Source organism: Heterodontus francisci, chromosome 17, assembly GCF_036365525.1.
Source record: "Heterodontus francisci isolate sHetFra1 chromosome 17, sHetFra1.hap1, whole genome shotgun sequence".
NCBI lineage: Eukaryota > Metazoa > Chordata > Chondrichthyes > Heterodontiformes > Heterodontidae > Heterodontus > Heterodontus francisci.
The window spans coordinates 70,487,281-70,501,036 of record NC_090387.1 but is presented as its reverse complement, the minus strand read 5'-3'; the positions used below and the strand labels follow the sequence as shown (position 1 = coordinate 70,501,036).

The 13,756-nt window shown below is 43.0% G+C and overlaps 1 protein-coding gene across 1 annotated transcript in view; it reads left to right on the top strand.

Annotated features, from left to right (window-relative positions):
- Positions 1–918: 918 nt before the first annotated feature.
- fa2h (fatty acid 2-hydroxylase) overlaps positions 919–13,756 on the top strand; it is an 87,707-nt gene continuing 74,869 nt past the window's right edge. The window contains exon 1 of the mRNA XM_068049930.1: positions 919–1,285. Within this exon, the coding sequence (XP_067906031.1) occupies positions 1,010–1,285 (276 nt within the window). The 5' untranslated portion in view covers positions 919–1,009. The remainder of the gene's footprint in view (positions 1,286–13,756) is intronic.

Here is a 13,756-nt window from a genome sequence, read left to right as displayed (position 1 = left end):
CAAGGACACGCAGTAGCTGCTCCTTGAATAAGCTCCACATTTCGATTGTTCCCATCCCCTGCAGTTTCCTTCCCCATCCTACGCATCCTAAATCTTGCCTAATCGCATCATAATTTCCTTTCCCCAGCTATAATTTTTGCCCTGCGGTATATACCTGTCCCTGCCCATCGCTAAGGTAAACCTAACCGAATTGTGATCACTATCACCAAAGTGCTCACCTACATCTAAATCTAACACCTGGCCGGGTTCATTACCCAGTACCAAATCCAATGTGGCATCGCCCCTGGTTGGCCTGTCTACATACTGTGTCAGAAAACCCTCCTGCACACACTGGACAAAAACTGACCCATCTAAAGTACTCGAACTATAGTATTTCCAGTCAATATTTGGAAAGTTAAAGTCCCCCATAACAACTACCCTGTTACTCTCACTCCTGTCGAGAATCATCTTCGCTATCCTTTCCTCTACATCTCTGGAACTATTCGGAGGTCTATAGAAAACTCCCAACAGGGTGACCTCTCCTCTCCTGTTTCTAACCTCGGCCCATACTACCTCAGTGGACGAGTCCTCAAACGTCCTTTCTGCCGCCGTAATACTCTCCTTGATTAACAATGCCACACCCCCCTCCCCTCTATTACCATCTTCTCTGTGAACATAGAACAGTACAGCACAGTACAGGCCCTTCGGCCCACGATGTTGTGCCGATCCTTTAACCTACTCTAAGATCAAGCCACCTACATACCCTTTCATCCTAATTAAAGCTCGCTCTCCACCCCTGGCATCGGTGCTTGTCTGACTGTATTAATCAATGCAGGAATTCTCTCATTAATATTAATAGCGACATTGTTCAGCGGAGGCGGGGTTATGTCAGGTGTATGGTGGCGTCATGGCTCATTATGTTAATGCTGGGTAGGCGGGTTGGACACTAGTGGAATGTGAGTGATCGAGGTGAGGTAGGAATAGTGCAGTGATTAATTTACAGCAGAGCGAGAGGGACAGAGTTAGAGAGATGGAGAAGCGCTACTTTAGTATAGCCGAGGTGCAGAAGCACACAACGGTAGACTCTTGCTGGATCATCCATGACCGCCGGGTGTACGACGTGTCAACGTTTATCCAGCGCCACCCGGGCGGTGAGCAGATGATCGTTCAGCGGGCGGGCAGGGACGTGAGCCGGGACATGGCAGGACCGCCACACCGACACAGCCCCAACGCGCAGCGCTGGTTACAGCAATACTACATTGGGGACCTGGAGGAAGAGAAGGAAGAATTCGCCCTGAAACAACAGGTAAGTTAAAGGAAAAAAAAGTTTTCAGCTCAACTCGCAAAGTTACCCCTTCCCTCCAAACCCCCTCCAAGTGATATTTTGTCCAAGGTCATCTTTTTAAGAGAATGAAGAGGACGAGGTGACTGAATTATATTTTTGTTAATAAAAGTATGGAATACAAAGAAAAATCCTTCCCATGTGGAACTTTAGAAGTAGTAACTCCAGAGTGAGGAATATGACTCGTACAGCATGAAACCAATTTTATTTTTGGAGGGGTGGGGGGTTTTCACTGCCAAAAATCTTGTCTTTCTACAAACAATATACCCGGAAGCTCAGTGTTCTTGGTAGCAAACCGTGAATTGCTTGTGTGCCTGTTTTTGTTTTCAATTTAAAAATGCACCTGCTACAGGATTGGGAGGTTACGTGTGTGGAGAAAAATACTGGAGAGCCACCTTTTCAAAGTAATCTGAATCAGTGCAGAGCTTTTTTTTTTGTAATGTAGTTTTCGAACGATTTTTAAAAACACCGGAGCGAAAGTAAAACAGAAAATAACAAACATGTGATACGGTGGAAAAGGGAAATGGATTTAAAGAAATATCAAGTCAGATAGTCTGAAAAGGCCATTATTTGAGTTGCTGGGAGGAGATGTGCACCCAGGGGAGAGTGGATTTGTGTATTCATCCCTGTCGTGGAGAAACAGGTGCAGCAGAGGTTTTTTTTTAAAAGGGCGTTAACCGGCAGGTTAACAACCGAACCGGTTCAGCAACTACAATGGGGCCCACAGTTTGCATTTCTTTTTTCATTTTTCTCTCCTACCCCCTCTCTCTCTCTATAAGCAGACGGGCAGAGAACACGTCAAAAAATGATTTTTTTTTTAAAGTGTTTCAGAATAAATGGGCTATACTGAAATTCCCCCCTAAAAACTAGCCGAGTTCTCTGTTTACAGAATACTAGGAGGAATTGGCGAATTTTACAGTTTGTAGGGTCACAGATCAACCTCTAAGTTTGACTGCATCCATTCTAGTCCTGTGTGCAAAGTTATGGTACATTAGTAGGTGCAACGCTGGAATTGTGCTGTTTAAAAACTTCAAATAATTTGGAAATGTGCATTGAACAGAATGGTCAAGATTCACAGTAGAATCACAATGATGCAGCACAGACGGAGGCCATTCGGCTCATCATATCTGTGCTGGCTCCTTGGTAAACGTTACCCAATTAGTACCACACCCCTGCTCTTTCCCTATAGCTGCCTATTTTCCCTTCAAGTATTGATCCAATTCCATTTTAAAAATTGCTATTGAATCTACTTCCACCTCCCTTTTCAGACATTCCAGATCACCACAAATCCATCTTTTTTTCCTTAAATTTCCTCATGTCTCTGGTTCTTTTACCAATCACCTTAAATCTGTGCCTTCTGGTTATTGACCTTTCTGCCACTGAAAAGTTTCCCCTTAATTACTTTTACTAAACCATTCATTATTTTGAACACCTGTATCAAATCTCCCCTTAACCATCTCCATTCTAAGGAGAACAACCCCAGCTTCACTAATCTCTCCACCTAACTGAAGTTCCACATCCTTGGTACCATTTTAGTAAATCACTTCTACACCCTCGAAGACCTGGACACACCTTCATGTGTGGTTCCCAGAATTGAATACATACTCCAACTAAGGTCTAACCAGGGTAGTGTCCTAGGCCCAGCCATCTTCAGCTGCTTCATCAATGACCTTCCTTCAATCATAAAGTCAGAAGTGAGGATGTTTGCTGATTGTGCAATGTTTAGCACCATTCACAACTCTTCTCGGACTGAAGCAGTCCGTGTAGAAATGCAGCAAGACCTGGACAATATCCAGGTTTGGGCTGATGTTTGGTACAAATGTTACTTGCCACTTAAGTGCCAGGCAATGACCATCTTCAACAAGGGAGAATCTAACCATCTCCCCTTGACATTCAGTGGCATTACGATTGGTGAATCCCCCACTATCAACATTCTGGGGGTTGCTATTGACAGAAACTGAACTGGAGTAGCCATATAAATACTGTGGCTACAAGAGCAGGTCAAAGGCTCCGAATCCTGCGGCGAGTAACTCACCACCTGACTCCCCAAAGCCTGTCCACCATCTTAAAGGCTCAAGTCAGGAGTGTGATGGAATACTCTCCACTTGCCTGGATGGGTGCAGCTCCAACAACACTAGAAGCTCGACACCATCCAGGACAAAGCAGCCCACTTGATTGGTACCCCATTCATAAACATTCACTCCCTCCACCACTGACACACAGTGGTCACAGTGTGTACCATCTACAAGATGCACTGCAGCAACGCACCAAGGCTCCTTAGACAGCACCTTCCAAACCCATGACCTCTACCACCTAGAAGGACAAGGGCAGCAGATGCATGTGAACACCACCTGCAAGTTCCCCTCCAAGCCACACACCATCCTGACTTGGAACTATATTGCCATTCCTTCACTGTTGCTGGGTCAAAATCCTGGAACTCCCTTCCTAACAGCACTGTGGGTGTGCCTACCCCACATGGACTGCAGCAGTTTAAGAAGGTGCTCACCACTGCTTTCTCGAGGGCAATTAGAGATGGGCAATCAATGCTGGCCTAACCAGTGACTCCCACATCCCATGAATGAATAAAAAATAAAGGTTTGGCGTGACTTTCTTGCTTTTGTACTCTGTCTCTAATAATGCCGAAGATCTCGTATGCTTTTATTAAACAGCATTCTCAACTTGGCTTGGCACCATCAACAATTTATGTACATATGCTCTGTTTTCTTTGCTCCAGCACCCCCTTTAAAATTATGCCATTTAGCTCATGCCCCTCCTTGTTCTTCCTACTAAAATGTATCACTTCAGACTTGTGTTAAATTTCAACTATCGTGTCTACTCATTTCACCAGTCTCTGTCCTCCTGAAGTTTGTTATCTTCCTTGTTTACTACATCTTATTAAATTTGTGCCATCTGCAAACTTTGAAATTATGTGCTGTATACCAAAGTTCAGTTGATAAGAATAATCTCAGACCTCACAAAACCTGTTTAACAATGGGCCTGGTCAAAAATTATGCACTTTAGTAAAGACAGTGGTAGCCAAAATATGCACGTACTTGTCTTTTATTTTGCGGTGGTTAATTTGAGAGGCAACAACGCAAATAAAAAATAGGAAATAAACATCAAGCAAAGCTACCATGCAAAAAAATTCATGGGACCACTCATGGAGGAGGAGGAAATGGGGCAGTGGGGTGACAGCAGTGATTTGTACACTGGGAAAATTGTTGCTGTGGGTAATGAAGATAATGTGTTTGAATGATTGCTGATTTCTTTTATAGAAGAGCTCGGTCAAAATTTGTATATGGAAGGGTGTTCCAAAACGGTACATTTGGTGAGGAATTTGAAAAGTAGACACTTTGTAGATTCCCGCCCCCTATTTAAACACAGCTTTTGGGCATATTCAGACATGGGTATTCTATTCATGGTTATGCTTCATAAACACTAACTTGTGTTCCATATAAAAGTTCTCTATTTTTACACGTGACGGAGTCCTCGTTAGTGACAATACATTCAGATCTTCCTGGGATGTTAAATAGGATATTTGGTCATCTGGAAATGGCCAAGGATTATGGTCATTTTTCTGTTTCTTCCCCTTTTCATTGTATTGACTTCTTTAAATTTGAGCTTTGAATGTTTTTCTCTCATTACCACATTTTAGTCACTTGCATTCCTCACTTGATCACCTAGGGATCTATTCAGAGCCTGGGATGACTTTTTATTTCTTTGCAAAGAAATAATCATCAGCTTTGTTTGCTGTTCTCTCCTCCCCACTAGTGGGTTGCTTAAGATTGTGAATGTGGTCTGCAGGGATGTATGATTCTTAAAACAAGCCCAAGCTCTCTTGTGTAGTTCAAGATGGCACATTGGTGTTCGTAACTTGGATGTGGAGTTACTTGTAGCCCCAAGGAGATTGTCTGCTAAATTCTTCCTGTGCTTCTGCTCGTCCAGCTTTGCTGTGGTACTAACATTATAAATCAGTCTTCCCTTTCTTTCACAATCAAGCATGTCATTCTGCAACAACTGAGATTTACTTCCTCTCCTGTCCTGTCCTCATTTACAAAAACATTCCGCGCAACAAATTGAAACTGATTTTATGCATGTTTGAGTCAGTCATAGATTCGTACAGCATAGAAACAGGCCCTTCGGCCCACCGCGTTCATGCCGACCATAATGCCTATCTATCCACCTGCCTGCATTAATTCTGTATCCCTCTATTTTCAGTGGCATTACCATTGCTGAATCTCCCACCACCAGAATGGTCATTTAATCTTGCAATATTTAACTCAGATACCTTCACCCCGTACAAAATTGAACAATTTAGGTAGATCTTGTGAAACAATGAACTAATTTGTATTTATATTGTACATTTCACCACCTTATGGAGGCCCAAAGTATTTCAAAAGTATTTAATTAGCTTTTGAAGTATAAATCTTGTAATGTAGGGAAACGTGGCAACCAGTTTGCACGAAGCAAAGTCCCACAATGGTCACATAAGCTACTTCAGGGATGTTGGTTGATGGATAAATGTTTGAGGAAAACTGTCTGCTCTTCCTTAAATCATGTCATGGGGTCTCTTGCATCCACCTGAGGGGCTGATAGTCAGAGTCGTACAGCATAGAAACAGGCCCTTCGCCCCACCACGTCCATGCCGACCGTAATGCCTATCTATACTAATCCCACCTGCCTGCATTAATTCCATATCCCTCTATGCCTTGCTCATTCAAGTACCTGTCCAGATGCCTCTTAAATGTTGCTACTGTTCCTGCCTCCACCACCACCTCAGGCAGCTCATTCCAGATACCCACTATTCTTTGTGAAAAATTTACCACTTTGATCCCCTTTAAACTTCCTCCCTCTCTCCTAAATCTATGCCCTCTAGTTTTAGTCACCTCTACCATGGGAAACGGACTCTGGCTATCTACCCATCTATGCCTCTCATTTTTATATACCTCTATCATGTCCCCTCTCAGCCTCCTTCGCTCCAGGGAAAACCGACCCAGCCTATTCCAGTCTCTCTTTATAACTCAGGCCCTCCAAACCAGGCAACATCCTTATGAATCTTTTCTACACCCTCTAGCTTAATCACATCTTCCCTGTAGTGCGGCAACCAGAACTGCACACAGTACTCCAAATGCGGCCTAACCAACGTTATATACAACTGTAACATGACGTCCCAACTCTTGTACTCAATGCCTCAGCTGATGAAGGCAAGCATGCCATATGCCTTCTTCACCACCCTGTCTACCTGTGTTGCCACTTTCAGGGAACTATGTACTTGCACCCCAAGGTCTCTCTGCTCAACAACACCCCCCAGGGCCCTGCCATTCACTGTATATGTCCTGCCCTGGTTTAACTTCCCAAAATGCATCACTTGACACTTGTTTGCATTAAATTCCATTTGCCAATCCCTTGCCCACTTTCCCAGTTTATCTATATCCTGTTGTAACCTTAGACAACCTTCTTCACTGTCCGCTATACCACCAATTTTGATGTCATCTGTAAACTTAGTAATCATGCCCCTACATTCACATCCAAGTCATTGATATATATGACAAATAACAGAGGGCCCAGCACTGATCCCTGTGGCACACCACTGGTCACCGGCCTCCAATCTGAAAAACAACCCGCCACTACCACCCTCTGCCTCCTATCACCAAGCCAATTTTGTATCCAATTGGCTAGCTCACCCTGGATCCCATGTGTTAGATCCTTCTGGACCAGCCTGCCATGCAGAACCTTGTCGAAGGCCTTGCTAAAGTCCATGTAGACAACATCCATCGCCCTGCCCTCATCAATCCTCTTGGTCACTTCAAAAAAAACTCATTCGTGAGACATGGTTTCCCATGCACAAAGCCATGCTGACTATCCCTAATCAGACCTTGCCTTTCCAAATGCATATAAATCCTGTCTCTCAGAATCCCTTTCAATAACTTTGATGTAAGGCTCACCGGCCTGTAATTCCCTGGCTTATTTATCCCTGTTGCCCTTAAATAAAGGCACAGCATTAGCTATCCTCCAGTCTTCCGATACCTCACCCGTGGCCAACGATGATACAAAAATCTCTGCTAGGGTCCCAGCAATCTCCTCCCTTGTTTCCCATAGTATCCTAGGATACATCTGGTCAGGCCCTGGGAATTTATCCACCTTAATGCGCTTCAAAACCTCCAACGCCACCTCCTTTGTAATGTTGATATGCTCCAGGATATCGCTGTTCCCTCCCTTGAACGCACTAGCTTCCATGACCCCCTCCATGGTAAATGCAGCCGAGAAGTATTCATTTAAGACCTCGCCGATTTCCTGTGGCTCCACACATAGGTTACCACACTGATCCTTAAGGGGACCTACTCTCTCCCTAACTACCCTTTTACTCTTTTCGATTGCAAATATTCTCAATGTTAAGTTTAAGATCAGTTGTATTAGGATAAGTTGTACTGTTTCAATCCAAAAATGAAATAAGTCCTCGCATTAATATTTTAACAATGCCAAAATTTGATGCTCAGTCCTGGTTGGGAGTGACATAGCTGGTTTCGATTCAAGGCTTAGACCCTTTTTCTCTAGTTCTGACTAATGGTGAGCATGCTACAATGGGTCTTTCTGCCGTTGTGTTCAGTGAGCAGGCTTAGTTCATTCAAATGTAAGTTATTTGAATCTTCCAGTGAATCTAGTCTAGTGTTCATATTGGATCAGAGGACATGATCAATAATGAGGGTCTTCTACGCTTTCATAGAAGCTGCCCTTCTTCCACGCATAGTCAGAAATATCCCACCTGGCAGCAGTGTCACTTTTTTTTCTTCACCTGACATCTGGCTCAACCAAGTGTTCATCAACAAACCTACTTCTCGGCTATTTTCTTAGGCCACAAAGCTGCAGAAATAAGAAGTTTAGAGCTTGTTCATTTGAGTCCTACACATATTGGCCCCATTTCAGGCTGTATGAAGGAAAGAGTGTATTCCATTGTTCTTGTGTTGCATTCCAGAAGTGTGGGGGATTGTAAAACATTTTTGTGTTCTAGATGGATTTCTGTGCAACTTATTTGCAGTGCAATTATGGTGAGTTTTTGAATGTGGGCATCATTTCACAGGGTGTGAATGGTGAAGTATTTGATATATATGGGTGCAGCGTCTCTGTTGGGCCCCATATTTCATGTGGGCAGCACTGGCAGGCTGCGATTGCTCACCCCCAGGTGCCCCAAGGGCATTTAGAATCAGCGATTTATCCAGTCTGGCCTACAAGTAGCAAGTTCCATTCCCTGAATCACTTGGGATTTTACAACTTGGCAACTTTTTATTATCATTTTCTGTTGCTAGCCCATAAATTACTAGATCTTTGAATTTAACGTCACAATTTGTCACAGCATGATTTGAAGTTATGACCTCTACCGTACCTGCTTTTACTCTGTACATTTTTATTTTCAGGGTTAGAGAGGAGGGTTGAGAGTTGCAATCATGGCAGTTGGATCTGTTATGACTTATGGGTTCAAGCGCCACTTCAGATATTTGAGTGTGTATTCAGGCTGGTGCTTCAGTGCAGTACTGAGGAAGTGCTGCACACTCTCAGCTGAGATGTTAAACAGAGGCCCTGATGGCTGCCTCGTGTGGGTGTTAACAATCCCTTGATGCTGCTCAAAAAAGAGCAGGGAAATTCTCCCAACGTGCTGGACAACATTCATCCCTCAAAACAGATTACCTGTTCACTTATCTCATTACAATAATGGCTACACTTCAGAAGAACATCCTTATCTACAAAGCATTTTGGCATGTCCTGAGTTTGTGATGGGTACCACGTAAATGGAAGCTTGACCCTGGAAAAAAAAAACCATGGCTACTTGATGTTGTATTTTGAAGTTAGCAGTTCCTAGTTTTCAAAGGATAAAGTGCTCCTTAAAAATCACCCATTGCTTCAGTTGATTTCTCAGATACAGTTGCCAATAGGGCATGCGTTCTGTAAAATCATTGTGCGTGCTTCAGGTTTAGTACACTTTTCTGCACAGTACATATTTTTGTTCTCCTGTATTTATGGAGAATTGATTATTTTATGGCGTTGGCTTGAGATTAGGCATTTGTTTTCAGAGGCTCTGTCCATGGATTTGCTGGTGCTTATATGAGCTTACCATTCTTGGAAACTGGAGATGTTTTTACCCTATTGGAACTCCTGAATTGAGGGATCCCTGCACCAACTGCTGTCCATAATTCCAGGATCTAGAATTTGACAGTATTGTATACTCGTGAAAAGATGGGATATAGGGATAATGCTGGCTGTTTCATTAAACTTAATATGGACTGCTTGTCCACTATGTACTCATGGAGGCTTATAGAAGCTATTGAAAAGCAAAAGTGCAATGTAATGAAGTTATCATAAAACACTGATGCTTAATTGTATTGTAAAAGTGCCTTTATGACCTGAACTGCAGATTGTCTTTTCATATTTGTGCTGTTGGTTCCCAGGAGTGTCACTTGAGTGTCTGCCAGCAAGAGAGGCTGGTGGCCTTCTTCAATTTTTAAAAAATTATTTATTTGGTTAAAAATTTGACAAAGCACCAAGTGTGGGAGCCATCAGCAAATCCTTATCTTATTTCCTGAATCCTTGGGTACCAAATCCCATGGCCGAGCTGGCTCGTGGCTCATTCCTCTAGCTATTTGTGTGGCTATCATTTCCCTCGCCACTCCCTCTGACTTGGCTGCAGTGTAGGGATTGGCTGAAGTAGACAGCCTGTTGTGGTGGGGGCACAGAAGCTGTACAGGTGCATTATCTGTCAAAGCTACTTAATCTGCATGCTTATGGCAATGTTGTACCTTGCCTCAAAATATTGTCCTGCTTTTTGATGAGTTGTGGCCCAGTAGCATACTTCAGGTTATTTCTCTAATATAGCTATTGTTGTATGTACTGTGCTGGCCTGAAAGTTTTTGAATTAAAATGCAAAGCATACATGAATCTGTTAAACTTGTCAATTTTGCTCTTTCTAGTGGTCTGAGATGACCTGGAAGGTTTGTGATCTGATCTGATGGCAGACTTTTGTCAATGATGCAAAAGTGTTCATGATCAACTCTGTTCAAGGTTTCAGTAGAAAACAACTGATGGGATGGCCTATTCCTTCACTTGCATTTATACAGCACCTTTTAACATAAGAGCCAAGGGGCATCAGAGAGGGTCATTTGCAGAACGTATGCTGAGTTCAAGGAGAAATTGGAAGTGACCGTTTGATCAAATGACTATTTCAGCATGCGATTCTAAAGTAGGGCCAACTTGAGGGAGGAGATGCACCAACAGAAATTGCTAGACTCTAAAAGCAAGGCTCAGGTAGTTAGCCTACCATTCTGGTAATCGCAGGATAAAACAGTAATTGAATAGCAATCTGTCTCTGTGGTGGAGAGCTCTGGGACCCATCTTTAAGCAGCCAGTTCCCCACAAGCATCTTACACTTGCCATAAGTCATGTCACAAGTTATTCATAGAGCATAAATTTGTGTTTAGGGCAGGAGTAGAAGAGGGTTTGAAGATTAGCAAGAGGGTTTTAAATTTGAGATATTAAGGGGGGTAGGGAGAGTACAGGGGTGGTCAGATTGCGCATCATTTGTTGTGAGACACTTGAGGGGTAAGGGAATGGGGTCAGTGATAAGGGAGTGGAGTTTGTGGCTACAGCTGAAGATGGGGGCTTTGATCTTTTCCAATGTTGACCTGAGGAAGGCCAGACTTAAAGACTAAATGTGGTGAGGCAGGTAGACAGCAAAGTTGGCTGAAATGAAGTGAAGTGGTAAAGTTGAGATCTGTGTGGGCACAGAACTCTGCTTTGAAAGTGAAATAATTCTGCTCTGCACTGGTGCCTGTACTGACAGGTGGGGAAAATGATACCAGTTAGTCTGTATCACTCGAGCAGAGATTATGATGGGGTTGCTTTAGAATTATGTCACTCATGGCATTTGATCTATTTACACTAGAGAGGGGAAAAAGCTGAACTGGACTTCCTATTCCTAATCATTGTCCAGTGACACATTCTGGAAAGTCTGCGGGTACACCTGCTGGTTTAGAGTTTAAGTTGTTGGTGCTTGTGGACCTGATTCACTAGGTTTAGTCATAGAAAATCAAACCTTGATTCAAGCTGTAGTAGGTTGGACTTGTGTTATTTAGAGGTCATTAGCATTCTAGCTGTGTTTTATATTGCAGAACTGTTTAAAGTTAGGGGGTTCTAAAATAGTCTTGGTTCCTGGTGCTCTAACACCTGCCCTTTTTAATGCAACTATACAAGCAGGAGCAGATGGGCAGCACTCTGACCTTTTTCTGGCTATCAGGATTTCTCTTCCTCCTTCCTCCCACCCCCAGTAACAGGGAAAGGTATTTACATGCCCATGGCTTATGAATCACATCATTGATCTATACATGTGTGGTGGCCATGGTTGCCAACCCAGGACAAAGATCAGGAGCAATAAGAACACTTTTTTTCTCTGAGCATTTTTTTTTATTTATTGGATGCTGGGTAAAAGGCTATTTGGCTGGTTGGAGTGGTTGGAGATAGGAGCAATGAAACCTCCAGCAATATGTCCAACCAGAGTTGGCACCCCTAATTGTTGAATTTGAAATGTTTTTAGCCAGAAAATGAGTCCGCACTGCCTGTTGCAGTATTTACTGTTGCCGAAGTGATGCCTAATTTTAGGTATGTCTCATACCTCGAGTAAATAGTGCTGCCTAACTTTTTTTCTTTCAGCTGATTTCAGCTACAAAGTAGCTTTATATCTTTCAAGCATGGGTAAGATGCAGCTGTGTAGGCACTTGAGTTGGTTCTTAACCTGCTTTAGAGAAGAGTTGGATTGCTAAGACAAAACGCCAGCTAACCTTCAGATCTTTAGGCTTTGTAATAATTGGGGAACAAAGTGAAATCCAACTTGATTGGAAGAGGATTTATTGTCAAACGAATGTCTAATTTTACAGTCAAGATGTTAGGATTATCCAGAGTTTTAATTGGGAATATATCTAACAGCTAACCCATTGTGTATCATTAACTAGGCAGTGCTTATTAAGATTTTGCCCCAATTCTGTTCTTTCAGAAGCAGATGTATGCTAAAGCTGCAAGTGTAGAACTGAACAAATTATCAAAATCAGATCTTGGTTACTGAATTTGGTCATACAGCAGCTTCAAGGTTTTAAAACCTGATTGCCAGGTGCAGCATAGTGAGTAATTTGAATCTAAATTGTTTTTAGTAGTTTAAAAAAAAAAAATCAGTTGTTGAAAATTTCGGCATCTTTTGGTGTAATAACCTAAAGCATGGAACGAGCAGGGCAATTCCTCTTATCAAGCCTGTGTCTTCATGTGGGGTCCTATTGTGGACTTCACCCCATCTGTTTAATCTCCTGAGGGAAAATTCCGTGCACAATACTCCCTAATCCCCAAAAGTGGTTATGCAACATTCTGGAATATTCATCCACCCTCTCATCTCCACCAACCCTGATGTAATGCTTTCACAACAGCATCTTTTCCATACCATGGCAGTGCAGCAGCCTTTTTGCTCCATTAGTTTGCTCCAGTTTATACTGCTTACTGTAATCACCAATTCCTATTTCCAGTTATGTATTTTCCAGTTCCTTTTTGAAAGGCCTTTTCTTTTGTGACAGTCTAGACAATCTAGTGGTACGAGACCCCTTTGGGACGAGCGACCATAATAATATAGAATTCTTCATCAAGATGGAGTGACATAGTTGATTCTGAGACAAGGGGCCTGAATCTTAGTAAGGGAAACTACGAAGGTATGAGGCGCAAGTTGGCCATGACGGATTGGGGAATGTTACTTAAAGGGATGATGGTGGATAGGCAATGGCAAACATTTAAAGAGTGCATGGATGAACTGCAACAATCTACCTGTCACACTGATGCATCTCTCCATGACAGTATTGGTAGGAGTGACCACTTCTCTCTCCTTGTGGTGACAAAGTCCCATCTCCACATTGAGGATGTTGTCATTGTTGTATGGCACTACCACCATGCTGAATCTAATAGATTCAGAACAGATCTAGCAACTAAAATCTAGGTGTCCATGAGATGCTGTGAGGAAGCAGCAGAATTGTATTCTCTCAATCTGTAACCACTTGACCTTGCATCAAGCCAGGGGACCAACCCTGGTTCAGTGAGGTGTGCAGGAGAGCATGCCAGGAACAGCACCAGACATACCTAAATGAGATGTAAACCTGGTGAAGCTGCAACACAGGACTACGTGCACGCTAGACAGCAGAATCAGCATGCTATAGGCAGAGCTAAGCGATTCCACAACCAACAGATCAGATCAAAGCTCAACAGGCTTGCCACATCGAATTGTGAATGGTGGACAATTAAATGGGTAAAGGGGGGAGGAGATTCTGCAAACATTCCTATCCTCAATGATGGCAGAGCTCAGCACATCAGTGCAAAAGCCAAGGCCAAAGCATTTGCAACCATCAGCCAGAAGTACTGAGT